The sequence below is a fragment of the Zingiber officinale genome, chromosome 5B (assembly GCF_018446385.1).
Source record: "Zingiber officinale cultivar Zhangliang chromosome 5B, Zo_v1.1, whole genome shotgun sequence".
NCBI classification, from domain to species: domain Eukaryota; kingdom Viridiplantae; phylum Streptophyta; class Magnoliopsida; order Zingiberales; family Zingiberaceae; genus Zingiber; species Zingiber officinale.
In genome coordinates, this window is record NC_055995.1 from 90693015 (window position 1) to 90719519 (window position 26505).

Below are 26505 nucleotides of genomic sequence, written 5' to 3' on the forward strand. Positions count from 1 at the left end.
ATCCAGTGAACACTATGAACATGCCTAATTACAAATTTATTAGAAACTAATTAGACTTTTGCTCGTGTAAACAATAGTTTGATAAATTTCTGAATAAGAAATGCGAAATGGTTAGTTTGTATTATTGTTATTAATTATATAAAAAAATTACTGAGAAGCCTATTTGTGAAAGAAAAAAAATATTATTGTTTTTGAATTCAGTAGAAAAAAAATATTAAAAAAATATTATTGTATTGTTTTTGAATTCAGTAGATCTTCGTGTTATAATTTTTGTTTTTTTTGGGTTAAAATGTTACAATTTGATGTTGCTCAATCTTTATAAGCAATTTAATGGTTTCTTCTTTTTCAACAACCGAATCCTTTGTAGCGACGACGCCTTTTTCGGCGATTGCGCCGCCGGTGAGCTGCTGCGCCCGCTCCGCCTGCGCGTCCCAATCGGTGAGGCCGATGACGGCGAGCATCAGGGCGACACACGTCGCCTGGGCCGCGAGGAGCCCGAGCCAGAGCCCCACGAAGCCGAACCCGGCGAAGAACGCGAGCCCGACGGCGGCCGGCATCCCCACGCAGTAGAAGGCGCCGAGGTTGATGTTGGCACCGGCCCGCGGCCGCGCGCTGCCGCGCAGCACCCCGCACCCTGCCGTCTGCGGGCAGTTCCCGAGTTCGCACAGCCCGAGCAGGGGCAGCGCCGCGCTGGTCAGAGCGAGTACGTCCGGGTCGCAGGTGAACATCCTGGTCCACGAGCGGCGCACAGCGACGGCGAAGCAGAGGGAGGCGACGCCGACGGCGGCGCCGCAGTTGAGCCCGACTTTGGCCGCGCGGCGAGCGCGGTCGGGCCGGTTCGCACCGAGTTCGTTGGCGACGCGTGTGGAGACGGCGAAGCTGAGGGAGGAGGGGAAGACATAGAGGAGGGAGGTGGTCTGGATGAGGACGCCCATGGACGCGACGGCCGCGCGGCGGTCGACGAGGAGACCGCAGAGGATGATCATAATCTCGTACCACCACCACTCCAAGCACACGGATGCGCAGCTGGGAACGGCGAGGCAGAGGAGCGTGTTCCATCCTCGGAAACACTCGCCGGAGAAACAGAGGAGGCCGCGGAGGTGGCCGGAGAAATAAATGTAAAAACAGAGGAAGGCGACGAGATTGAGATTGGTGAAAACAGAGGCGTAGGCAACGCCGGGGAGTCCAAGGCCGAGGACCGAGACGAAGAGGTAGTTAACTGGAAGGTGGAGGGCGAGGGAGAGGCCGGCGCAGACGGTGAGCGGGAGCGTCACGGACTGTGCGCGGAGGTAGACGCGGAGCGGGTGGAGGAAAGAGTGGATGAGGAGGTCGGGGAGCGAGGCGTGGAGGTAGGTCGCGGCGGCAGCGGCGAGGGCGGTGTCCTGACCGAGGAGGAGGAGGATAGGGCGAATATAAAGCCAAAGAAGGGAGATGGGAGCGGCGGCGCAGAGGAGGAGGAGGACAGTCCGGTGAAGGGCGAGTCTGACGAGGCCAATCTGGCCCGCGCCGAACGCCTGCCCGCAGAGCGGCTCCATGCCGGCTGCGAGGCCGGCGAGAACCGAGTACCCAGTGATATTAGCAAACCCAATGGCGAGCGCACCGCCGGCGAGCGAGAGGTCCCCGAGGCGGCCGAGGAAGAGCATCGAGATCATGGAGCGGGAGTAAAGAAGCAGGCCAGTGAAGACCATAGGCCATGCCAAGCTCACAATCGCCTTGGCCTCTCCGACTGCCAAAGCTACCCAATTCGCCGGCTTGACGACCTCGCCGGTGGCCAACGGTACTGTAAGGAATCCGTGAGCACTCCGGCGATGGCCGCACATGTTCTCCCTCCCTGTCCCTGTTCCTGTCCCTGCACTCGTCGGAGCCGCAGGAAGTTGACTTATATAGGCGGATCGAGTGGTCGGTTAAGTGGTAAAGAGTCAAAGTGTTCCACGCGGATGGAAGACTGTCGACAGATCAAACGACTCTACTGCTGCATTTTCCCCAACACATTTGACACGCTCGCAAATTTCTTCCTTCTTCTCCATTGTCGATGTCGATGTTGATGTTGATGCTTTCAGAGGGCTCTGACCAAGTCAATCAGCTTGGAACACCTCTTCTTCAGTTCTTCTGCCTCATTTAAAAGGTTTTCCTGCTACTAATGACATAGTCAAACGGGATTATATTCAAAGCTAATCAAGCTAGCAAACCTAACTAGCCGCCAACAAGTAAGATGTTCGGTAGCCAGAACACTTGCTCGCCCCATAAACTCAGAGGACTTAGTTGTTTGAGGACTCTTGGTGACTTCAGCATCGGAAGGTTTTACTGAACGACTTTAGCACCCTCTGACATGTGTTAATCTTATGTAATGTAGACTGTATCATGCGCTTTCAATCTGGCAGAGGGCCTAGTCGTATTAGTAGTAGAAGAAGCCTCAATATAGATTTTGAATGCATCAATAGGTTTTGAAGATTTTAACACTCTCTGTTCTAGGCTCAACTATCCTTCGAACTCGATAATTAGTTTATTCTACACTTATAATATAGTTAATCATTGTCCATCTAATATGAAGTTTCTAATTAAAACTACACATGATCAGATGTGTTGCTCACCTCGCTACAACAGGGCAAGTGATGTATCAAGATAGCATCGCTAAACCATGCCATCGACTACATTGGATATCGAAAATGCCCCAGAGATGACCGTTGATGGTTTGCCTTTGACTTCAAGCAAATTCAATGAATGTGATACTACAGAAAGAAAGAAGACCATTTCACAATTTTACAAGTTGATGAATATAAAAGTTGTTTGGTTGTCCAGCAGCTAACCAATGAGATATCGAAAAGCCTACCAATAACCACACACAATGGAAGGGGAAGGTGAAACTTTACAGGCTTCAATTTTCTCGAGAGAAGCCAGCACAGAAGGATATGGCAACATCAGCTTTCTGAACAGGAGCAGGCAACCAACCAATCAGCAAAGGCTTCTTTGAGAAAAGAATTTACTGATCCAATAACACGAAGCATTATGAAAACCCCAATTGAGGGTGAAAGGGATGGGCTGCCAAGCCTGGGATGGAACTTGTCTGGTGTGATTGACACCGAGGTGAGCACTGGTTCCATTGCCATCCATTGCATGTAAGTGCTTGGGAACCGAAATGGACAGTGGTAATGGCTCACGAGAGATTGACCGTGGGCGCGTGAAGCTTAAAGGAGGAGGGGTTTGAATGAGTTGGAGTGGGACTGGTGTTTTGTGGGGTCAAAGAGGACAAGAATGATTTGGCTAGCACCAACATGAGTAGGGAAGAAGCAAGGCCTGATAAAGCTCTATGGTTTGTTTTCCTTCTGCAGGTTGTCAGGGACCTTCTAGATTTAGCTTCAACAATGAAAGAAGAGGGAACCATTTCACTAGAGTAGGTGAGGTGAAGGCGCAAAATCATGAATCCCCTTGTCGAGGTAGATTTTCAGAATTTGTTGCCACCTTCCGGCCAAACAACCTGGCTCAAATGGTTGAATCAATGTGGTTAAAGATGCCCATCCAGTCAAGGAGAAATTGACCATAACCATATTAACTTTCACAAGAAGGGAGTAAATGAAAGAGATTTTTGGTTTGATGTCACTCGATTATTATCAAACCGATTGTAATCATTCTCTGTTCATGAGGATCCTGATGGAGAGCCTTCTAGTTCTAATAGGCTATGAACTAGATCAGAATCATGATTTGCTCGACCAAAGAGATTTACAGGAGCAAAGAGTGACAAACTTGTTGAGGTAGTAGGTCGCATAGCTTAAAGTGACACAAAAGGAATAAACTTTCAGGCCATAAGTAGTTGGCTTGAGGCTTTCAACATCTTCTCCTATTTAGAACCAAACGAGACCATGGGAAAAAAAAAGTAAAGATGTAACAGAAGCAACCGAACGGGAGAGTCCATAAGTGAGTTTGAAGGAACGTTAATTATGAGTTTGCAACATTTAGAAGTGGTAGAAGAACTTTAGGAAAGAGCTACACTGCATTTGTTCAGTGAATCTGGAACAGTGCAGATAAGTTTCAAAGAGAATTGTAATAATATTAACATACAAGTGAGACAAAGGCTAAGCATAAAACAGCAAGATATTCGATCTATTTATAGTTGGATAAAATCTACAAGCACAGAGTTCCAAACAAGAGATGAGGAATCAACCACTGATACTACAGAATGACATAATGGCAAAGTTTCATGTTGGGTTTAGGACGATCAACCATCTGATCATGCTTATTAGAAAATCTCAGTTATTGCATTATGAAAAACTCCAAAATAGATCTAAAAGGGTAATGTCGAAATAAGAGACAGAATGATAAAGAGTGTTACATTATTCATTGTTAATCATTTAGCAACACATTGTTTATGGTACTTATGCTGGCATGATAACTTCATCAACTGATCTTGTTTCTTGGAAGGCGGGCAACAGATCACACATTTGTGTGCAACAAGAACCATCATAAGAAAGAAGTTGATATCTAAACTTTGGAGATTTTGACAAACACAAAATACTTGCCTTGTTTTCACCTCTTATCATTGACTTTCATCAAAGTAAAACTTCAGAATGTTTATTGATTTGTATTTCTATCAAAATTTTATTTAAATATATTGGACAGGTCAAAAATTGTATAGTGTGTGCATAATGAACATTAGTAATGAAAGTTGTAAATTGACCGTGGGCTATGGCTAGCTATGGTAGGCAGCAATTAATCACAGGACAGACATCAATTAATTAGATTGTGTATGCAGAGGAAGTATTAATTCAACTAATCTTTCCATTTTCTCTCTTTTCATCTATCTGTCTTCATTCTCTCCTATAATTTTTTGAGTTTTTACAAAATAGGTTGCAAATTCCATCATACCGTATATAAGAACCAACATGTTCAATTTTGTTGCTATTTTACCTACAAGTATATGTTCTTATAGAATTTTATAGAAGCATTATATTGTACTTTTCAAAATTATTGGACAACTTTGTGCCGTGTAAGCAAACAGAGTAGGATGCATACTCTTGATTTTTGTCCCAAAAATAAAATAGCCAGGTTTTGTATGTAGAGGTTGGCAAGGAAGAGATCAGTTCATCTGATAATCTTTCACTTTCGGTACCCATAGCTTCATCTCCTAAAGTTGCAGAAGGAAATTATTAGTTTTGACAATGAAAGAGCATACATTCAAGTAACAAGTATGATTAATTTACTTAAATTATTTATTGAAGAGGGAATGGTAACAGGAACTTTGATAGAGTTCAACTCTGCCTTCATAGCCTATTCAAAATTGTACTGACTTATTGAAAATAAATTGGTATTTAGGAAACACAGACCTCATAGTCATATGTTCTTCATCAATATCATTTTCAGTTGAATCTACCATTGAATCTTGTGGATTGCCAATTGCAAGAATGTTTCAGTTTTGAATACACAAATCAACATCCAATTAAAGAAAAACTATAATCCACAGTACCTAATCGGATGATACACTTGAAGAATTAAACTCAGTACCTGAAGATTCTGAAGAAGTTGTATCGGTAACCTGATCAGATGATACATTTGAAGAATTAGACTCAGTATTGGAAGATTCTGAAAAAAAAAGTTGTATCATTAACCTGATCAGATGATACGCTTGAAGAACCAGACTCAACATTGGAAGCTTCTGGAGAAGTTGTATCATTAACGTGATCAGATGATTCATTTGAAGAATCCAAATCAACTGGAAGATTCCAAAAAAGTTGTATTGTTAACTTGATCAAATGATACACTTGAATAATCAAACTCAATACTGGAAGATTCTGAAGAAGTTGTATTGCTAACATGATCAGATGATTCACTTGAAAAATCAAACCCACTGCTGAAAGATTCTGAGGAAGTTGTATCTTAACCTGATTAGATGATACACTTGAAGAATCAAACTCACTCAGTACTGGAAGATTCCAAAGGAGTTGTATTGTTAACATGATTAGATGATAAACTTGAAGGATCAGACTCAGTACGGAAGACTTTTGAAGTTGTATTGTTAATATGATTAGATGATACACTTGAAGAATCTGACTCACTATGGTAAGATTCCAAAGAAGTTGTATCATTAATTGAAACATTAAATAAGAAAGATTAGCCGTGTAATCACCAAATCTAATAAAGATTGATCCATTCGTTTTCAATGGGCCCACTTCATAGATATTTTCCAGCGGTTTGGCTTTATTATAAATCTCAACACACATTAATCTGACTATAAAATCGGTAACTACTAACAGTTACCTTATTGTTAAGTTAGTTTGGTTGTAGACTATAAACCATACCAAGAATAGGTCGCTTTCATGAGATGGCAACAAAAAGTAATTAGTTTACGATATCAGAGTTTCTGAACCAAAGTCCTTTGGACTAAGACCCAAGTTAATGTCGATGTTGAGTTGAAAATTAGTGGATCATACAAATAGCTTCCATATTTCATATAACCATTCTATTTTGGGTGGCTTTTAACTTCTTTCTTAAAAGATTTTCATTAGCCAAATAATGAGAAACATGAACAAAAAAGTAAACACTAATTTCAATGAAGATTAGGACACTGATTATGAGTTAATTACAGAGAAATATGAAACTAAGAGAAGTTTGAAGATTTTTGTTATATTCTTTACCTGCTCGTGTTATGGTAATTTCCCCCATGAAGCACGAGCAAGCTGGTACTCTAGCTCCTGCATTTCTCTGGCTGTTTAGAATTCCTTGCTCTGGCCTCTTGTTCATAAAGAGCATCCATTGCAGAATTCATTTCTTCCTTTCTTTGCTGAAAGAAAACACCATTCTGAAATTTAGTTTAAAATAAAATCATAATAATACTCAATTGCACAAAAGAGACATCTCATACTGCATATCTTCTCGCATAACTGGAGTAAGATTGGGAAAGGGGAAACACCTCTACAATGTCAATGCACGCCAAATACTCCATCGGAATGTAGCTTATAAAAAAAAAGTCTAAAAATGCCACCTTTCCGCCAAACGGGATCAAAATTACTGGTCATATGAACAAGGGATCCAACAGTGAGCATAAAGAGGACTGCGCCCGCCTATCAAAACCTAAAGGGCTCTTCCAACAATCCGCCCCAAGAACCAATTTTTCCATCAGGATCCGAGGGCAAAACCCTACAAACTTCGACCTAAAGGATAAACAAAAGCAGATTGACTATCACAGGTGAGTATTTCTTCTTACCTGAGGAGAGATTTCGCCCTATCGCTCTGGAATCCGCTGCCTCCACAGCTCGGCGGCACTTCACCCCGAGTGCTTGTGCTTGCCCATATATATAGTGCTAAGTGTAGCAAACCATTAATCACAACAATATTTAATAATTTTTAAATACAAATTTTTATTATTTCCATTTCAAAAATTATTCTAATGTAAAATTAATTTAGGCGGTTATTTTAAAATTTTATTATATAAAATAAAAATATATAATAATGCACTCTGTTTTTTCTTCTAAGTTTAGTTACTACAATTTTTTAAAGAACAAAAAACCATCTTATTTCCATTTATTTAATTTAGAGTCAAATTTCTTGTTTTTTCCTCTTGTTGAGAGGAAGAAACGGTAAACGGAATGATATTTTGAGGACTAAAACGTAAAACCATAGCCGATTCGGCTCGCTTTCTATAAGAAGCCCGGCTCGTATGACCAGACGCCCTTTTACAAGCGGCGGCCGATTCTCGAGAAGCCTCTCCTCCGCTTCCAGATTCGCCGGAACCCTAGGAATACCAAGAGCTCAGATGGCCGATCCGAGTGCCTTCGGAGGGAACGATGCGGATCGGAGCCGAGAATCCAGCGGGCGACGTCTTTATAATCCCTACCAGGACCTGCAGATCCCATACCGCACCCTATACGACCTCCCTACCTCGCCGGAGTTTCTTTTTGAGGAAGAGTCCCGCACGCAGCGCCGATCCTGGGGCGAAAACCTCACCTACTACACGGGCATCGGATACCTCGCTGGCTCTACTGCCGGCGCCTCCGTCGGCCTCCGCCACGCCTTCCTCTCCTCCGAGCCCGGAGACACCACTAAGATCCGGATCAACCGCATCCTGAACTCCTGTGGCCAGGATGGCCGCCGGATCGGCAACCGCGTCGGTGTCATCGGCCTCATGTACGCCGGGCTGGAGAGCGGGATGGTGGCGGTGAGGGACACCGACGATTGGGTGAACAGCGTCGTCGCTGGGCTTGGTACGGGGGCCCTATTCAAGGCCGCGAATGGCCCCCGCTCGGCGGCTATAGCTGGCGCCATCGGAGGGCTAATGGTTGGAGCTGCTGTCGCCGGAAAGCAGGCTTTAAAGAGATACGTCCCCATCTAGGGTTCGGTTTCTTCCTCCCTGTCGTCCTTAGTTATTGGAGTCTGATATATTGATGGTACTTGTGCTATTTTTTTTGCCAGTTTGAGACCTTAACATGTAAGGTAAATGAACGGAATTTCTGAAACATTTGTTGTAATAACATCGACAAACCAATCAAATTCGTATAGGATCTGCTTGCATTTTGAATTTTTGAACTGTCGAAGGATGAATAGCACGAGAGTGCCATAAATTTCTGCACGTTTAAACTTTCGGTATAATGAAATGGAAGTTTAACTGCTTACAATTTGTATTTAGGTGGTATCCTTCAGACTGTTTTTCTTTCCTATTATACTTTCTTTTGGATGCCCTTTTTTGTGTTTTCATGCACCTTTTATGTCAAGCATGGTCTTCCTGTTCATGCTTTAAATAAATGGTGGACTATGTGGTTATTACATTTTGACTTCAATATGTGAGATCAGATGACTTATATGGCTACTTATATGGTCTTTGTGGTTGTATAGCTGAACCAGTTTAGATTGAACCCAATCAAACAAAAGGTTCAATTATTATTTGCCCTAATACCTTCTTAGATAATAAGAGCTTTTATGATTTTTTGTCATCTCCTTAGAGGATTGGTTGCGAGTGTAAAATACATATGGTGTGAATTGTTTCTGTTTATATGGTAGCTTGTGATTCTTAATTTAAATATTAGTTTTGCATGCGTTCAGTTATAAACATTTTAACTACATGATATATTTTCCATTGTTGATTAATACATATCATTATGGATTAGTGTTTTACATTGTATGGGTAATATATATTTTTATATGGAGTCGTTTTTTTAGATAGATTGATTAGCATACTTTTCATATTTAAGCAGTTTTATCAATAAACACTTTTAATATCTTTTATAATGCATTGGCATGTGGCCCAGAACATGCTCTTGAATACCTCATACGTACCATGCAATTGTTACTTCATGTAACCTGGAACAAAACCTTATTCTTGTTATCATATGTTGCTATAAGTACCACATTGTTCATCAACATATTTTTAGTTCTAACCTTAAATCTTTGTTTGAGACCTACAATAAGAAAGTCATTGAGGAAGAATAAATGCTGTTCATTAAATAAATAGATTTATGCTCCTGCAGTTAGCATATGCACTATACTGTGGGTTGACCTCAATCAATTTGGATATGCTTTTTAGAACCTTATTCTTGTTATCTTATGTTGCTGTCAACTTCTCACAGAGTACCAAAATACTTGTAGTTCTTACCTTAGAACATTGTTTTACTACTAAAATGAGAAAGTTACTTTCGGGGAAAAACAAATGTCTACTCCTTTCCTTAGTTTGGTTGTGTTTTCTTTGTCCAAATGGTGTCATGGTGGGGCTGCATTGTTTTAATAGGGGGTGGATGCTTTCTTTTCATTTGTCTTTTACAATTGTAGTTGGGAGGCAAGCAGTTTCACAATTTTCTCATTATGTTATAAACAACCATAATCTTCTGCTGAACTGCAGAATATCATTTTTGATAATTGTATAAGTATTTTTCACTGAATTCTTCGTGACATTAAATTTTCAACTTGAATAAGCTAGGTGTTGTCAATTCTTATTCGTATTATTTTTATCAGCAAGTATTTTTCTCTCTTTGGTGTCTCTTCAATCTTAATATATCTGTGAGAAAAAATAATACTCAAATAAATCTCCTTGGGATTTCTAAGGAGTCCCAAATGCTAGCAAGTTATATCTGTTTGACCTCTAACTTTCATATGTACAGTTTGTTTTAATTACACAATTTGGAGCTTCCCTGAGCTATTCACTTTCTTTTCTTGGAATAACATGCGGAGTTTTCAACAAGAGGGGAGTCTAAGAGAACATAAATTATCTCTATCAGCTAAAACTATCTTTCATGTTATTTGTTAAAACATACTTGGAGACTGAACATGATAAAAGTGTATACTTTTATTGTTTAGTTGACTGTTAGTGATGGTGCTTAATCCTTCTCCAAAATGCCTGTTCCTATGTCTGTCTTATATATTGTTTTCTTTTTTATCAAATACTTAAATTAGCACTAATCACTTGGTTGATCTAAGTGCAGTTTTTCTCCTCCATGTTGACAATTACTCTCTGCAAAACTCAGTAAATGACTTCGTCTTATTGTCTTTCCATCTGAGCTTGTGTAGCATTGTTAACTAACTTATCTCTTTCTCTCTATATATTGGAATTTTGTTGAAGTGTAATAGGTCTCTATATATTGGAATTTTGTTGAGGTGTAATAGGTAATGATACTGTACCTCTCTCTTTGCTTTAAATTGTTATGAAAAGTCAATCATACTGCTATTTGCCTGATGGATTGATTGTTCTAATGTAATATTGATTCTGACTGTGAAATCTAATATAATATAGATCTTTGTCATGGCCACATTTTTCATGCTGGTATAGCATTCAGTACTAGAGAGATGGATATGTCATGGCCACATTTTTCATGCTGTTATAACATTCAGTACTAAGAGATCCATCGGTGACAAGGTGAGGGTGTTGGTTACTCTGTTGAAGTCTGTGAAAGGGAGGAGGTCGAGAGGAGGGACCACCTTCGTCTCAAGCGTCTAGAGAGTCGCAGAAACTTAGAAAGTATTAGAATGGTACCGGAATATCCCAACGTCATTATTCTGATGCCAAAGTTAAAATCAATAAAGAGGTAAAAAAAGAATATACGTAACAAGTAGTAGAGTTCTTAAAAAAAAACCTATCTTTTTTTTTTTTTTTTTTTTTTTTTTTTTTTTCATGTGCTGACTTTTTTATATTCTTCATTGATGATGTTTTACCTTCTATATACTAATGCATGATATTTATTATTTTAATGACTCTTGACCTTCTCTTGTATTAATAAAAAAATTAAATCTGTTACTTAACGTCCTCTTAATATTGGTTTCATGAATATGAAAGAAAATAAATATAGGTACATATGCATTAGGCGTATAATGGGATAAAGTTTAAATCATCTGTTCTTGAAAATCGATCCCCGGCCATTACGCTATATATATCATGTGTCCACTATCTGCGCTCTTGTATTAATGATAGATGATGACTTTTGACATTTTGATCTTCTCTTGTATTAATGACCTTTTTTATTGGTATTCACATCTTCCTATGTTATGGTAATGGTTTGTTGTCTTTTAACGATGGTAGGTGTTTCGAGGTATATTAATTATGCATGAGTTTAGGGTCCTTTAATTTGGTTACTTTGGTTCAAGATCAAGAAGACCTCATATGATCGATCAGAAAACCAGGAATATGTCCTTGGTGTTTGCCGCTCGGGTGATCCAAAGCTTGTACCCTTGCCTTGTTTGACTTTTTGAGTGAAATCACGCTTGGTTGGTCCGACTCAAGTGATGCTCAAGTGTGGTCGGTCAAGAGTATTAGCCGGAGTATCTTTATGAACTCAACCTTGGTCAACAGCGTTCAGGTTGATTTTACCCCACTGGGTGGGCCTTGGTGGCTGGTTCAAATGATGCTTGGGTGGGCATGACTCGTTAGAGTAGCTTTACAAACTCAGCCTTAGTGGATAGGGTTCGGGCCGATTTTACCCCATTGAACCATCTTTGACTTGACTTTTGTCTTCTACGTAAGTAGATACCTTGATGCTTGCAGAGACACGTGAAGGTTTTCACCATCCTCACATCACATGCCTTCCCCTCAGATGACGCTAATTTGATCCCGCCCAAAGACAGTCAGAGGGAGATCCACCGGTGACGAGGTGAGGGTGTTGACTGTTGTTGTTGGAGTCCGCAAAAGGGAGGAGGCCTAGGGGAGGGATCATCATCTTCTCAAGTGTCTGGAGAGTTATAGAAACTTGAAAATGGTTAGAATGATGCTAGGATACTCTATTGTTGCCACTCTGACACCCAAGTCAAAATCAATAAGGAGGTAAAAGATGAATGTAAACAAGTAGTAGAGTTTTTTTTATATTTTTTATTGATGGTCTTTTGCCTTCTATGTATTAATGCATCATATTTATGATTTTGATGACTTTTGGCCTTCTCATGTATTAATAATCATGATAACTTTTGACCTTTTCTTACATTAATGGTCAACAATTATCTCATAACTTTTTATCTTCTCTTGTATTAATGACATTTTTTCACTCGTATTCACACATTCCTATGTTATAGTAATGATTTGTTCGTTGTTTTTTTAATGATAATAAGTATTTCAAGATATATTAATTATGCATGAGTTTGGGGTCCTTTGGTTACTTTGGTTCAAGATCAAAAAGAAAAGACTCATATAACTGATCAGGAAATCAGGTATATGTCCTTGGTGTTTGCCACTCAGGTGATCTAAAGCCTGAACCCTTGCCCTATCTGACTTTTTGAGTAAAATCGTGCTTGGCTGGTCTGACTCAAGTGATGTCGAGGCAGGTGCGACCGGTCGGGAGTATTAGCCAAAGTAGCTAGCTTTACGAACTCAGCCTTGGTCGACAAGGTTCAGGCCAATTTTAACCCACTGGGGTGGGCCCTGGTACTTGGCTCAAATGACGCCCGGGTGGGCATGGCCAGTCGGGAGCATTAGCCGAAGAAACTTTACGAACTCAACCTTGGTCGATAGGGTTTGAGCTGATTTTACCCCACTAAACCATCTTTGACTTAACTTTTATCTTCCACGTAAATAGATACTTTAAGCCTTGTGGAGACACGTGAAGGCCTTCACCATCCCCACATTAGCAAGGAGAAAGAAAGGGTAGATTTTTCTCAAGATCTATACTAATTGTTACCTATATTCTTCTTTTACCTCCTTGTTGATTTTAACTTGGGCATCGGAGCGGCAATGCTGGGGATATTCTAGTGTCATTCTAACCCTTTTCAAGTTTCTGTGACTCTCCAGGCGCTCGAGAAGATGGTGGTCCTTCCCCTTGACCTCCTCCCTTTCACGGACTTCAACAGCAGTAGTCAACACCCTTGCCTCGTCATTGATGGATCTCCTTCCGACCATCTTTGGAGCATGATCAAATTGGCATAGTTTGTGGAAAAAATCTTATTTACTTGAACTAAGGTGCTCAGATGAATAACACCGGAAAGACGTCCACCCTCATTATGATGAAAGAAGAATTGGATCAGATCATGGCTACTGCAGTGAGAGACATGTTGGAACAACATAAATTGCATCAGCTAAACTCCCGGGGACCTTCTACTTCAATTGGAATATCTTCGATCTCTCAATCAACGTTGGCGCACCCAAACGGCCAAGCACAAGTCCCGGTCAGGAATCCTACTGAAGCGCATGCTGAGGGCGCTCATTTTAAGTCTTCCGTGGGGAATATGCCGCCCCGCACCATCGGCCGAGGTGCAGTGTCGTCCCAAAGAGTCAGAACAACTCTCCATTCTGCACCAGTATTATGGAAGATCCCTTACCTCGCCATTATCAACCACTATGATTGGCGAGTATAGTGACACAACTGATCCGAAAGACCATGTGTGTAAATTTAAAAATGCCGCTCTGCTGCATCAATATTCTGATGGGGTGAAGTGTCGAGTGTTCCTGACAACACTTTTGGGTTCGACACAGAGGTGGTTCAGCTGCCTCCCTGCGGTTTCTATTCAATCATTTGGCGAATTCAAAATAGTATTTTTACATTATTTTTCCAGCAGTCGGAGATATCACAAAACACCTTTGAATTTATTCGCTCTTAAGTAGAAGCACAAGGAGGTTTTGAAAGATTATATTTAACGCTTTAATCAAACCGCTCAAGATGTTCTTTCAGCAACTTCAAAGATATTAACAAGTGCATTCTCGCAAGGGTTGACAAAGGGAGACTTCTTCAAATCCTTGATGAGAAAGCCTCCCAAAAGTTTTGACGATCTATTGGGTCGGTTGGTCAAGTATGTGAATATAGAAGATGTTCAATTTGCTCAGAAAAAAGGATCTCGCAGGGCCATTGCTCCCCTCCCCTACTCGAAGAGGAAGACACCACCGCTCCCCTTACGTGGCAAAGAAGCTCATTTGAATTATCATCATCCAGGAGATCATCAAGGAAAAAAGGTGATTCAATTGGTAGAAGTAGAAGTTCAACTGAGTTAGGGTTCTCTACAATGGCTCCCCAAGACGAGGGAGCGATTTTGTATTCATCACTAGCCAAGAAGTCATTCGACAGAGGAATGCTATGGTTACCCTGACTATGTTAGAAGAATAGCCGATCAACATGCGTTTAGGGGGAAGCAATCCTTTCATCATCCTTATCCTCCTCCTTCCCAGTCAAACCATCGGGACAATAAAGCTCGTAGACTAGGTCAGCCAGATCAGGCTTCTACAGAACGACAACGAGAAGCATCAATACCTCTCAGAAAAAGCAAGAACAAGGGCAAGGAAAAAGTCATAGACTTGCCCAAGGAAACTATATGTATAATCTCTGAGGGGCTTACTAATAGAGACTCAAATCGAGCTTGGAAAAGCTATAGTCGTCGACTGGAAAATTACTCGGTGGGAACCTGTCAGGAGTGGAAGGCTAGATCGTCTATATGCTTTAGCCCAGAAGACTTAGGAGTTGAAGCCCCTCACAAGAACTTCTTAGTAATTCAAGCTTTAATTGCTAATTACAATGTGAAAAGTCTTTGTAGATACAGTGTCACGCCCTAGAGGAGTCCATGCCATACAAACGAACAACATCTCCCCTGTAATAGTGACAATATGAATAATATATACAATGTCACACGGTTACACACAAGCTATAATCAATAGCCCACACAGCTGTAACATACACAACCACACAGTTATATATACAGTCCTTTCGGCTAGAACAAAATGATCACAACCATGAAGTTGTATAATAAACAGCTCACATGGCTGTACTAAAAACACAGTGAAAAATGAAAGAAAACCCATAAACCAAAACGATACACTACTAGCCAGCTAGGCTTTACATAACCACAACAAAATAAATACAAGACATCATATAGCAAAACTCAAACAAATTCGAGTTATACAATGTCAAGTCCATAAATTGTAATGCAAGAAAATAGGAAGTAAAACCAGAAACCATCATTAGATGAGACGTGGGACCGACAGACATGATACTCCAAGCAACTCCATAATCACTACCTGCTACCTGAGAAAAAAGACAACACAGAAATGTTGTGATGAGTGTGGATCACTCAAAGGGTAATAGACAAGATAGTTTATGGTCAATATAAAACATGAAAATCAAAGTATACAATCTCATCAGGGAAATAAGAATATGATTATAAACTGACATAATGAATGTATATACCCAATCTGAATCTAACACATAATATCATAATCATAATGTCATAATAAGTGAACCTACCCAATCTGAAACTAATGTATAAGGTTAAGATCGTAAATGACATATTAAATGCATATACCGAATCGGTCGAATACATATGGTGCACTAAATAGTAAACTCACCAGAGATCAGCAACAAACCTACTAGAAACACCTGAGCAATATAACTGACGGCATATATATGTATAATAAATGATATGTATGAAACATGACAACCATATGCAACAATCATACCTCAAACAAGTGCAACATATCACAGTCACATGTAGCTAGTATCTACTAGACATGTATGTAAATATATCTCCACAAGATGCACCGCGCATCATATGCAAATGTGCATGCATGCCACATGGCCACCCTCGCCACCTCTCCAGACATCACGACCCCTGTATGACTGAGAGACTTGGGCCTGTGACAACTGTACTACCCTCTAGATACTACAATAGAGTGGCTGAGACAGATAGTTCGCTAAGTAGTTATTTAGCTACATAGCATTAGAGTCCCTGACTACTCACATCTCTAGCCCTCTGACTACTGTACCCTCCAGATATCACTACTCATGAGTGGCCGAGGCTGACAAAGTATAACACTGAGTGGCCAAGTGAGCACGACAGGACTAGCTTCACTTCTAACTACCACTCTCCCAAAGTGGCTAAATGGGCAGCTAATATGATTGACAAGTAGCTCATACCGAAAGGGAGCAATGGTCAACAAACCATCCATACTACATGAGAGCAATGATTGTCAGCATGTATATGTATATATGACTGTCAACTAGCTCATACCACAAGGGAGCAATGGTCGTCGCATATGATGCAATGATACACATGATATAAATAATCATGATACCGACACGATATCGACACAATCATCATCAATGCAACACCTCAATCCATTATAAATACCTCCAATACATGATCCATCAAACATCTATATCTATATGTAAGGATAGATCCAACAAGTGCCTACTAAATATCAAATACAGTAAGTAGCATCAACAGACATGTACACACCATACACGTACTCAATCTACAACGTAAGTATAATCAATATAATACCTCTAATATCACACCAGACACATGCATACCACCACATAGGTATAATCAACAAGAAACCTCCAATAACCATATCAGACAAGTATACACACACAACATGCAAATGGAAAATCAACCAGGTGACTCCTACAATACATACCAATCATGTGTAACTCAATATTCAATGCATAATTAGCATGTTAACTCGATCAACAAGATATCTCCTACTATACATATTCTACATATATGTACATAATAGAGTTTAGATATCCAAAGACTAAGATTGTATATTAAATAAATAGATCATCTCTAAGGTCAGGTAGATAAGTCTCAAGCAGGATATCAAACAAATAGATTTAAGCTAAAGCAACCTAATCCATCAATCAAAACAACATGCACTAAGTTCAAAGAACTAAAGAGACCAAGGAAAAAATACCCCGCCTTTATCTGTCAATCGTGTTAAAATAAATCCCACATTGAAACGCTTGTCTCTAATCCGAGTCTTGCAATAGGATATACAATTTAGCTAATCACATATACAACAATTAGCTAAACCCAAAACTCAATCCTAATTCGATTAGGTAATCATGTTTAATTCCACCTAATGATCCAAATCTAATTAAATAATAAGTCCATCCTTAATCCACCGATCAATTCCTTAATTCTCACCAACAAATCAATTCCTACCACTTACCCAAATTCGAAGATAGTTGATGGTGGTTCACGGCTGACAACATTGGGCTACTGCTGCCCCACTCCCTTCACTTGCTAACTTAGAAATCCAAACAATGAATCCATTAATTAGCCTTATAATCCATAGTAAACTTAAATTCAACAACCTTTAAACTAACACTCACCCAAATTCCAATGCACTGTTCATGGTCGGAGCAACCCACTGCCGGTGATGATGGTCGGTACCAAGCGACGCCACTGGTTTCCAGGACAATCACCCCAAAATCAGCACTGTGTAAGTATTAAAACCCAAATCTAGAACTAGAGTTAATAATTACCTCTAAGATTCTGGCAGAAAAATAAGGTACTCTAGATGATAATGAGAAGGAAGATCGGATATGTGTGAGAGTACAGAGGCTATTACTGACCCCCAATAGTAGGATGGGCTGAAGGGATCAGCGATCGATTAAGCAAGAATCCAACAACATGTTATTTAGATGTCCTGTATCCATCCTGATCAAAGAAGAATCAACAAAGGAGAATTCAATATGCGAAAACCATGAATCCAAGTTTGGATGGGGAGCACCTTGGATGGTTGCCCTCCAGTGGTGGCACCCAATCGAGATCCTGTTTGTGATGGCGCGGGCAAGAAGGGCGACACTCACTTGATCTGCTAACACATCACAGTCAGAGGAGCAAAAAGGTGCCCAAGGGAGCAAATCTGCCACGATCGACTCGGGTGATCGCTGGTAGTGGTGGCTGCTCAGTCTACAATGGTTGGACGACACCGATGTCGTCGGGATCTAGTGGTGATCAATGGAGAAGATGGGAATCTCGATCGGCGGTGGCTTGATCAGCACCAGCGTGATCAAGATTGGGATGACACTGCAGCATCGCCCTGCTAGACTCCCACGGGAAGGGCAGTAATTGGGCAAATTGAAGCGGCACTGATCAAGAATAGGCAGGTGGTGCTCACGGTGGCTAGCGACCGACATCTACGCAGAGAGAAGGGAGAGAAGTCATAGTGGATTGAGGTCGACGAAGAAGAGGTGAAAGGAGAGGGATCAGGGCGAGAAGGAGAGGGAGGAGGGGATCAACAAAATGATTTAGGGATAGTAACTTAATATATATACTTAGGGTTAAGATTAATTAAACCCTAAGTTAATCTCTCAATCAACTCCTATTTAAATAGGTATTCCAATCAGGCTTTCCTTAAGCCCAATCGATTCATCCCCTTAAACATGTCATACGGATTCCATTTAAATCTAAAAAAATTCTAAAAATTTCAGAAAAATCCAATAAGGTTATTACTTCAATAACATTTATTATTAAATTTATTTTATCTTACATATAAGCAGCTCGATCAATATTATTTTTAAAACAACTTTAGATCAGATGCAAATACATAAGGAAGAGCTACAACCCATCAACACTCCATTATTTGGTTTCGCATGCCATCAATTACAACTACTTGGGTAGCTCTACCTCTCCCTGACCCTTGGAGAGGATCCCTTGGAAAGAATTCAGAAGGCACCTTTTATGGTAGTGGATGCCTCTGCATCCTACAATGTCAGCTTGGGAAGACTGGAATTGAATACCTTTTAGGCGGTGGTCTCCATGTTTTATCAAAAAATCAAGATCCCAGTGGGTGATATAGTTGGAGAAGTTAAACGAGATCAACCAGCTTCCCATAAATGTTACATTGATTTTGTGCATATTGACTCCCGGAAAAGTCAAAAGTGTTGGTGTAGGGAGCACCAGACGATTGAACCTGAGTTTTGATAATGACAAAGTATTCTAAGTTAAGTGTTATTGTTGTTTTAACAAATTGAACTAAGTGCGAAGGAAAATCCTAAGTGATCTTAGGCAAAGTCCTATCTACGGTTAGACAATGAAGTCCTGGTCAGGAGGACTGGAAAAGTCTTGGCAGGTCGAGGATGTTGGTAAAAATCTTAGAGTCGAGGACACTAGATGAAAGTCTTGGGGGTCACGGACACTAGACGGACGACTAGACAGGTCGGAGATTGGATGTCCAGCATAAAATCTTGATGTCTCAGACGCTGAGTCTAGGAAGAAGTACCAGATCGAACACGAGTTTGAAGGCAAATTCAACTTGGAAGAAGATGATGAAATTATCACCAAACTCATGAACCTAGTTAGGAAACTATACAAGAAGAAGGGATTCACAAAAAGAGAAATCAAGAAGGTGATCCAGTCAAAGATGATGCACCCAAGTCCAAAATCAAACACAAAGGTCAAGTCTGAAGTTATCCACTACAGCTGCAACAAGAAGGGACATATCAAGGTGAACTGTCCAAACCAGAAGGAAACGAAGAAGCAACGAAAAAAGAAGGCGCTACAAGCAACGTGGGATGAATCGTCGTTAGAAGACTCCAACGAAGATTTCGAATAGACAAGCTTCCTCATGCTTCTGGCCCAAGAACAAGTCAACGAGTCCGAAACCGAGAGTGAATTGGAAGTTGAGTTTAAGAGAAGTCACAGATCCGTATCCATTTCCGAAGAATCAAATAGCACTGTAAGTTCATCTCAAATAAATAACTTACATAACTTAATAAATTATCGGATGCGCAAACTAGCTAAATCCAACATTCGGGTCAAGTCACTCCAAAATGAGGTAACAACCCTAAAGGAAGTGACTAACCTGTTGGTGCAATATTCCCTAGGTCGAGGTTGACCTGGTTGACTAAGCTTGAGATGGCTCAAGCTTGAGTCTTGATGTTTAGGTTTCGATGTTTGACAATACATAGAGATTGCAGGTGCAATAGTTCATTTGGGGAGATTGTTGGTACAATTCTCCTCTGGTCAAGGTTGACCAGTTAGATGTAAAGAAGAGTTAAGTAAATCAAAACTAACTGGATACTTGACTGAGAAGTCCTGGTGAGTGAAGTCAGACAGTTGGAAAATCCTGGTGAGTGAAGCTAGGTGAAAGACCTGGTGAGTGAAGCTATGTGAAAGACCTGGTGAGTGAAGCCAGACAGTTGGAAAATCCTGGTGAGTAAAGCCAGGTGAAAGATCTGGTGAGTGAAGCCAGGCAGTTGGAAAATCCTGGTGAGTGAAGCCAGGTGAAAGACCGACTGAGTGAAGCTAGGTAGAGGAGAAGTCCTGGTGAGTGAAGCCAGGTGAAAGTCCTGGTGAGTGAAGTCAGGTAGATGAGAAACTCTAGGGAGTGAAGCTAGGTGAAAGTCCTGGTGAGTGAAGCTAGGTGAAAGTCCTGGTGAGTGAAGCCAGGTAGATGGGAAACCCTAGTGAGTGAAGCTAGGTGAAAGTCCTGGTAAGTGAAGCCAGACAGATGGGAAGTCCTAGTGAGTGAAGCTAGACAGAAGGGAAGACCTGGTGAGCAAAGTCAGGCACGTGGAAATCCAGGTGGGTCGGGATTGACCGGACACCTGGTATTGAGAAGTCCAAGTAGGTCAAAGGATTGACTGGATATTTGGCATGAAGAGAAAAAGTCCAAGTGGGTCAAAGGGATTGACTGGACACTTGGTAAGGAAGTCCTAACAGATCGAGGGTGACCGGATGCTAGGCATGATGTCCCAACAGGTCTTGGTTGACCAGATATTGGATTTTAGGGGCTTGGGACTTGATTAGGGCAAGTCAAGTTGATTTAATTGATGAATCATGTCCAATTGATCGGCTGATCGATTGGACTGGTGCCGCGACAAAAGCTTCTCCCAATCGATCACCCGATCAATTGGGAGCCTCCAATCGATCGGGCGATCGATTGGGAAGCTGTCGCCGATTGCACAGAAGCCTTCCCAATCGATCACCCGATCGATTTGGAGCCTCCAATCGATTGAGTGATCGATTGAGAGGCAGGAAATCGCGCGAGAACCCTGAATCGATCGGGCAATCGATTCAGGCGATTTCCAGAGAGCACAGAGGTGCTCTGGATCGATCGATCGAAAGCCTCCCCAATCGATTGGGAGCAATCCAATCGATTGGGATCCGACCGTTGGCGCTGGATAAAGTCGTTGCGAGCATTTTCTTCAGCAGACTTTCGCTCGATTCATCTCAGATTCACAATGATTTCTCCATAGAGCTCACCGCCAGTTCTTGAAGGTTCTTGGAGGCAAGTGCTTGTGCACGTCCAAGTCAAGAGGTGATCTACGACAAGAAGAAGAAGCTAGGGTTAGGGGTTCAAGTGTAAATCTTGTCAGATTTCAATTTATTTGTTTCCCTTTCTTTCTTCTTGTATTGAGAGTGTTGTAGGGCTTCTCCGCTTTCGGTAGTTACCGTAAAGAATTTTTTCATAGTGGAGAGTGCGTATCGTGTGTGGATCCTTGGATTAGCCACCTCTTCTTGATGTGGATACCAAGTAAATCCTTGAGTTAACATCGTAATTTTATTTCTTGTATTTTACGGTGCCTATCATCACCAAGAAGCAAGACGACGAGCGCACGACGAGCTATTCACCCCCCCCCCCCACCTCTAGCACATTTCGACCCTAACATAACCAAGCTCCTTGACTGAACCTGTTCAAACTGGAACTTCAACTCAAGTCCAACAACTTGAGGATGAAAATTCCAACTTGAAAAGTCAAGTTAAAGAACTTAGGGACTCATTGGAATAGTTCACTTTGGGTTCCAAGAATCTTGATTTGATCCTTGAAAAATAAAGAGTTGTATACAATCGATTTGGACTCGGGTATAAGGCTAAATATAAATTTAAATCTTAACTGTCTCTAGTGAATCGAAACAATAGAAAAGTAGTCCAAGAATGGGTCCCCAAGTCTAACATGATTAATCAAGTTGGACTTGATCAATATTGGATCCCCAAGGATCAAATCCACTACTTTAATAGACCTTATCGAGGCTATAATCTAGGGAAAGCTCATAGAAAGACCATCTTCATTATTAAACTTGTTTAATGTTTGTTTTATCACTTTCCTTATACATGCTTAGATTAGGATATATAAGGACTTAGACTTGATCGAAACTTGATTAGTTAAACTAAGAATTCTTAGAAATAAAATTAAATATTTAATTTTTTAAAAGGCTTTATCTAGAAGTGGTTGTTGCTCCAATACCCAGAAGGCCTAGTGTCTCACCACATCCTAGAAGCTAATTATTGAAATGGATGTTTAATTAACTAACTATTAAACTTTAATCTAACTTAAATATAAATCAATTATTAGATTTTAATCTAAATTAAAGATAAAATTAACCATCTCACAGAATTTATAAGGTTCCTTGATTGACAATCTAGAAAAAGGTGAAATGGATTTAAGTTTAAAATAAAAATTTAGTTAATTAAACCAAATTCAATTAAAACTAATCAAAATTCACTCAAATCTAATTAAACTTTAATTAATTAAACCAAATTCAATTAAAACTAATAAAAATTCACTCAAATCTAAATAAACTTAAATTTAATTAAAACTTTAATTAAGTAAACCAACTTCAATTAAAACTAATCAAAATTCACTTAAATATAATTAAACTTAAATTTAATTAAACTTTAATCAATTAAACTTAATTCAATCAATCAATTAAACCTAATTCAGTTAGTCAAGTTAACTTAAATCTAATTAAACTCAAATCTAATTAAATTTAAATATAATTAAACTTTAATCAATTAAATCTAATTTAATTAATCAATTAAACCTAATTTAGTTAATCAATTTAAGTTAAATTTAATTAAACTCAAATCTAACTAAACCTAATAAAAAACATAAGTTAAACTCAATCAACCATCTCACAATTACCCATAAGCATAACATGATTGACAACTTAGATTGGGTAAGATAGAAAATAAGGGATAGAATTCAATCAATCTATCTTATAGTATGTTTAAATTGGATCCAAAATAAATACTTTATGTGTAGGAATATAATAATTTGAACCAATGGATGTTAGATAGTGAATGCTCCAGACACATGACTGGAGACCGATTGAAGCTCACTAAGCTAAAACTCAAGAACTTAGGGTTAGTTGCATTTGGCAATGACGTAAAAGTTAAGGTAATTGAAACAGGTAATATCGAACTGAGTTTCTATTTTATTATTCGAAAAGTCTTATTAGTTGATAAATTTAATTTTAACTTATTTAGCATAATTCAACTGTGTGACTCTAGATACTTAGTAACTTTTTTTTAACTCTAAATATTTAATTAAAAATATCAAAAATCTTGAAATTACACTTAAGGAAATTAGGAAAATAATATTTACACAATTGACCTACCAACCTTCTCACTCAAGTGTCTATTGATACAATAAGAGAAAACAAATTGTGGCACGGAAGACTAGGTCATACTCACATCGATCTCATTTAAAAAATGAGTCAAAATGACTTAGTTAGGGGTTTATCTAAATTAAAAAATTTAGAAAATATAATTTGTAATGTTTGTCAACAAGATAAACAAACTAAGTCAACCCACAAACCAATAAATCTAAATCGAATTAACTCAATACTTGAGTTTTTACACTTAGACCTATTTGATTCACACGGAGCAAAGTCACTAAGCAAAAACTAATACTGCTTAGTAATAATTGATGATCACTCAAGATTTACTTGGGTAAAATTTCTAAAAATCAAATATGAAATCTTTAATAAATTTTGCAAAGAATTAGCAGTGATCATTAGGGGGAGGGGGGATTCGAAAATCATAGGTTTATCAAAAACTAATGGATGTAATCATGAATTTTCATGTCCTAGAACTCCCTGATAAAATGGACTAGTAGAATACAAAAATAGAACATTACAAGAAGCTGCTAGAACCATGTTAAATGAATATAACCTAAGTAACCAATTTTGGGCATAAGCAATAAATACAGCATGTTATATTTAAAATAGAATATTAATTAATAAATTTTATAATAAAACCCCTTATAAAATATATTATAATAAAATACCCAACTTAAATTATTTAAAAGTATTTGGGTGTTAGGTACACATATTAAACACTAAAGATTATTTAGAAAAATTTACATCTAAATCAACAATTGACATCTTTATCTATTTTCTTCTAAGGAAAATAGATGACTATTTTTAAAATTCTTTGTTCCAAAAATTTTCTTTACTTTGATCTTTATATGCTTGGACTCTAGAATAAAAATTATTCACTTTTTTCTTAAACTTAAAGCACTTACTTAAAGAGTTTTTAAGGCATTAATCATGGGGGAGGTTAAAAATTATTTTAAGTTAATAGTTTTTTTTTCTCTACTTAATACTTTGATATATGTTAAAGGGGGAGTAAAAGAAATTAGGAGTTAAGTTAAATTATTTTTCAAAATTTTAAAGTTAAATATTTTTTAAAGTTAAAGTATTTTTCAGAAAGTAAGTTAATTTTTTTAAATAAAGTACTTCTTCAAAGTTAAGTTTTTTTTTTAAATAATTTTTTTTTCAAAAATAGCAAGTTCAACTGTCCTTAAAAACATAAAGTTTAAAGCAAGAAAAAATAAGTGTTTTTGAAAAAAGTTTTTTTAGCTAAGTGTTTACCTAAGTATTTTGAAAGAAAAATTAAACTTTTGAAAACTAAGTTTTTTGCTAAGAAAGTGCTATATTTCAGGGGGAGTTTTTGAATTTTAAAGAATTCTTAGTTGTATTTCAAAATTTAGAAACTTAGTTTTTGAAAAAAAAATCCGTACTTATAAAAATACTTACTCATTCTTACTTGTTATCTATTTACTTAACTTAACTATAAATTATGTTGCCATAATAAAAATGGAGGAAATTTTGGTGCAGGGAGTACCAGATGATTAAATCTGAGTTTTGATAATGAAAAAAAGTTCTAAGTTAAATGCTATTATTGTTCTAACAAGTTGAATTAAGTGTGCATAAAAGCCTTAAGTGATCTTAAGTAAAGTCCTAGTTGCAGTTAGGTAATGAAGTCCTGGTCCAGGGGATTGGGCAAAGTCTTGGAGGGTCGAGAATATTGGGCGAAATCCTAGAGTCGAGGATGCTAGGTGAAAGTCCTGGGGTTGCAGACACTAGGCGGAAGACTGGATGGGTGGGAAATCGGACGTCCAGCATGAAGTCCTGATGTCTCAGACGCTGAACAAAAGTCTAGACAGTTTGGAGGATCGATCTAAAAAAATGTAATCTCTCATGAGAGGAGTAGGTGAGGACGCGTTCCCTGAAGATGGAACAGTAGGTGCCGGTCCGACCTAGAGTTTCAGCGAAACTCAAAGTCAGGACTGGACAGTCTAAAACTACCAAAACTTATTATGCTTCATATATTATTGCCTGGACTAACCTTGTTTTGCAAAATGAAGGTTGTAGCAAAAAGCTGGTCCTGGCGCTTGGAGGTGGTCCGGGCACGCGGGAATGCCTCGACGAAGAAGCACCCTAAGCAGGTGCCTGGCCAAGCACCTTGGGGGAGTGCCTACCTAGGCACCCTGACAGTCCGGGAGCTCAAAGTTGCTTCAGGTGCCAGGATAACCAAAATTTCATCGACACACTGAGCTGGAGCACAAAGACTGGTCGACTCATGTCAGCGGCCCAGGTGTCTGGAGGGGGTCTGGGAGCTCGGACGTAGATAAACTTCAGGGATAAAGTTTCAATGAGAGCTTGCCATGTCAGTATAGTCCATGCGCCCGAAAGGTGTGAAATATCCCTAGATTTTTTTCCAATTTTTTTTTATAGACACGTGATCAAACATGGGACAACCTTCTAATCCTTTATTATAAAAGAAACTATAGTAGAAATCCCATCACGACGAAACACCATACCCAACATAAACGGTAGCATCACAACCAAAAGGTTAACAGAAGGAATGGGTAAACATCAATATAGACCCTCATACGAATAAAGGACTCATGGGAAAAAAAACTTATATAGCACTCCTGAGACATCCGGGCAATGTCCTCCTCGTCTACTCCGTCCGCATGCCCTCCATCATATCCTAGGAGGTGTCTCCCTCACCTGTAACATAAGCATCATGAGTCTACGAGCTCGACAAGTACATCCAATATGAAAGATATGACATCCATAAAGTGATAGGAATAATAACTAGTAGGCATAGAACATAAATCAATTATAGAATAGAGAAGGAAAATACGATATGCAAAAGAGCCTATATAGCTAATACGAGTGGATATGACACAATGTGGTAACCACAATTTGAGTCAGTCATTCAGTCCATAATCATGACCCTAGAGATACCTCCTAGGAGAACATGCAGTCATATAGCCGAAGTTAACATAAATTATATTATTAGTCAAGTTTGGAAGGGCCCTCC

At 39.3% G+C, this 26505-nt stretch overlaps 3 protein-coding genes across 4 annotated transcripts; 1 reads left to right on the plus strand and 2 right to left on the minus strand.

Moving 5' to 3' along the window:
* Positions 1-214: 214 nt before the first annotated feature.
* LOC121984958 (protein DETOXIFICATION 49-like) lies at positions 215-1925 on the minus strand. Its single transcript, XM_042538158.1, has one exon. It carries the CDS (start codon positions 1818-1820, stop codon positions 285-287), a length of 1536 nt encoding a protein of 511 aa, XP_042394092.1. The 5' UTR covers positions 1821-1925; the 3' UTR covers positions 215-284.
* A 1979-nt stretch (positions 1926-3904) lies between these two features.
* LOC121987615 lies at positions 3905-7258 on the minus strand. Of its 2 annotated transcripts, none has more exons than XM_042541365.1 (5): positions 6854-7258; positions 6627-6772; positions 5601-5704; positions 5497-5527; positions 3905-5119 (listed from the first exon to the last, which is right to left on the minus strand). In XM_042541365.1, exons 2-5 carry the CDS (start codon positions 6739-6741, stop codon positions 4929-4931), a joined length of 441 nt encoding a protein of 146 aa, XP_042397299.1. In that variant the 5' UTR covers positions 6742-6772; positions 6854-7258; the 3' UTR covers positions 3905-4928. The 2 variants fall into 2 exon arrangements, with proteins under 2 accessions (XP_042397299.1, XP_042397298.1); XM_042541364.1 differs by having other exon boundaries at positions 7196-7252.
* A 388-nt stretch (positions 7259-7646) lies between these two features.
* Positions 7647-8506, plus strand: LOC121984960 (mitochondrial import inner membrane translocase subunit TIM23-1-like). Its single transcript, XM_042538161.1, has one exon. The coding sequence runs from the start codon at positions 7649-7651 to the stop codon at positions 8318-8320; it is 672 nt and encodes a 223-aa protein (XP_042394095.1). The 5' UTR covers positions 7647-7648; the 3' UTR covers positions 8321-8506.
* Positions 8507-26505: the final 17999 nt, after the last annotated feature.

Excerpts from the sequence above, each read along its gene's own strand:
- LOC121984958 (XM_042538158.1), bottom strand. The coding sequence starts at position 1,820 with ATGTGCGGCCATCGCCGGAGTGCTCACGGATTCCTTACAGTACCGTTG.
- LOC121987615 (XM_042541365.1), bottom strand. The coding sequence starts at position 6,741 with ATGCTCTTTATGAACAAGAGGCCAGAGCAAGGAATTCTAAACAGCCAG. Across the intron at positions 5,528-5,600 it reads CAAGCGTATCATCTGATCAG|GTTACCGATACAACTTCTTC; the intron begins GTTAATGATACA and ends TCATCTGATCAG. Across the intron at positions 5,120-5,496 it reads AACTTCTTCAGAATCTTCAG|GAGATGAAGCTATGGGTACC; the intron begins GTACTGAGTTTA and ends CTGCAACTTTAG.
- LOC121984960 (XM_042538161.1), top strand. The coding sequence starts at position 7,649 with ATGACCAGACGCCCTTTTACAAGCGGCGGCCGATTCTCGAGAAGCCTC.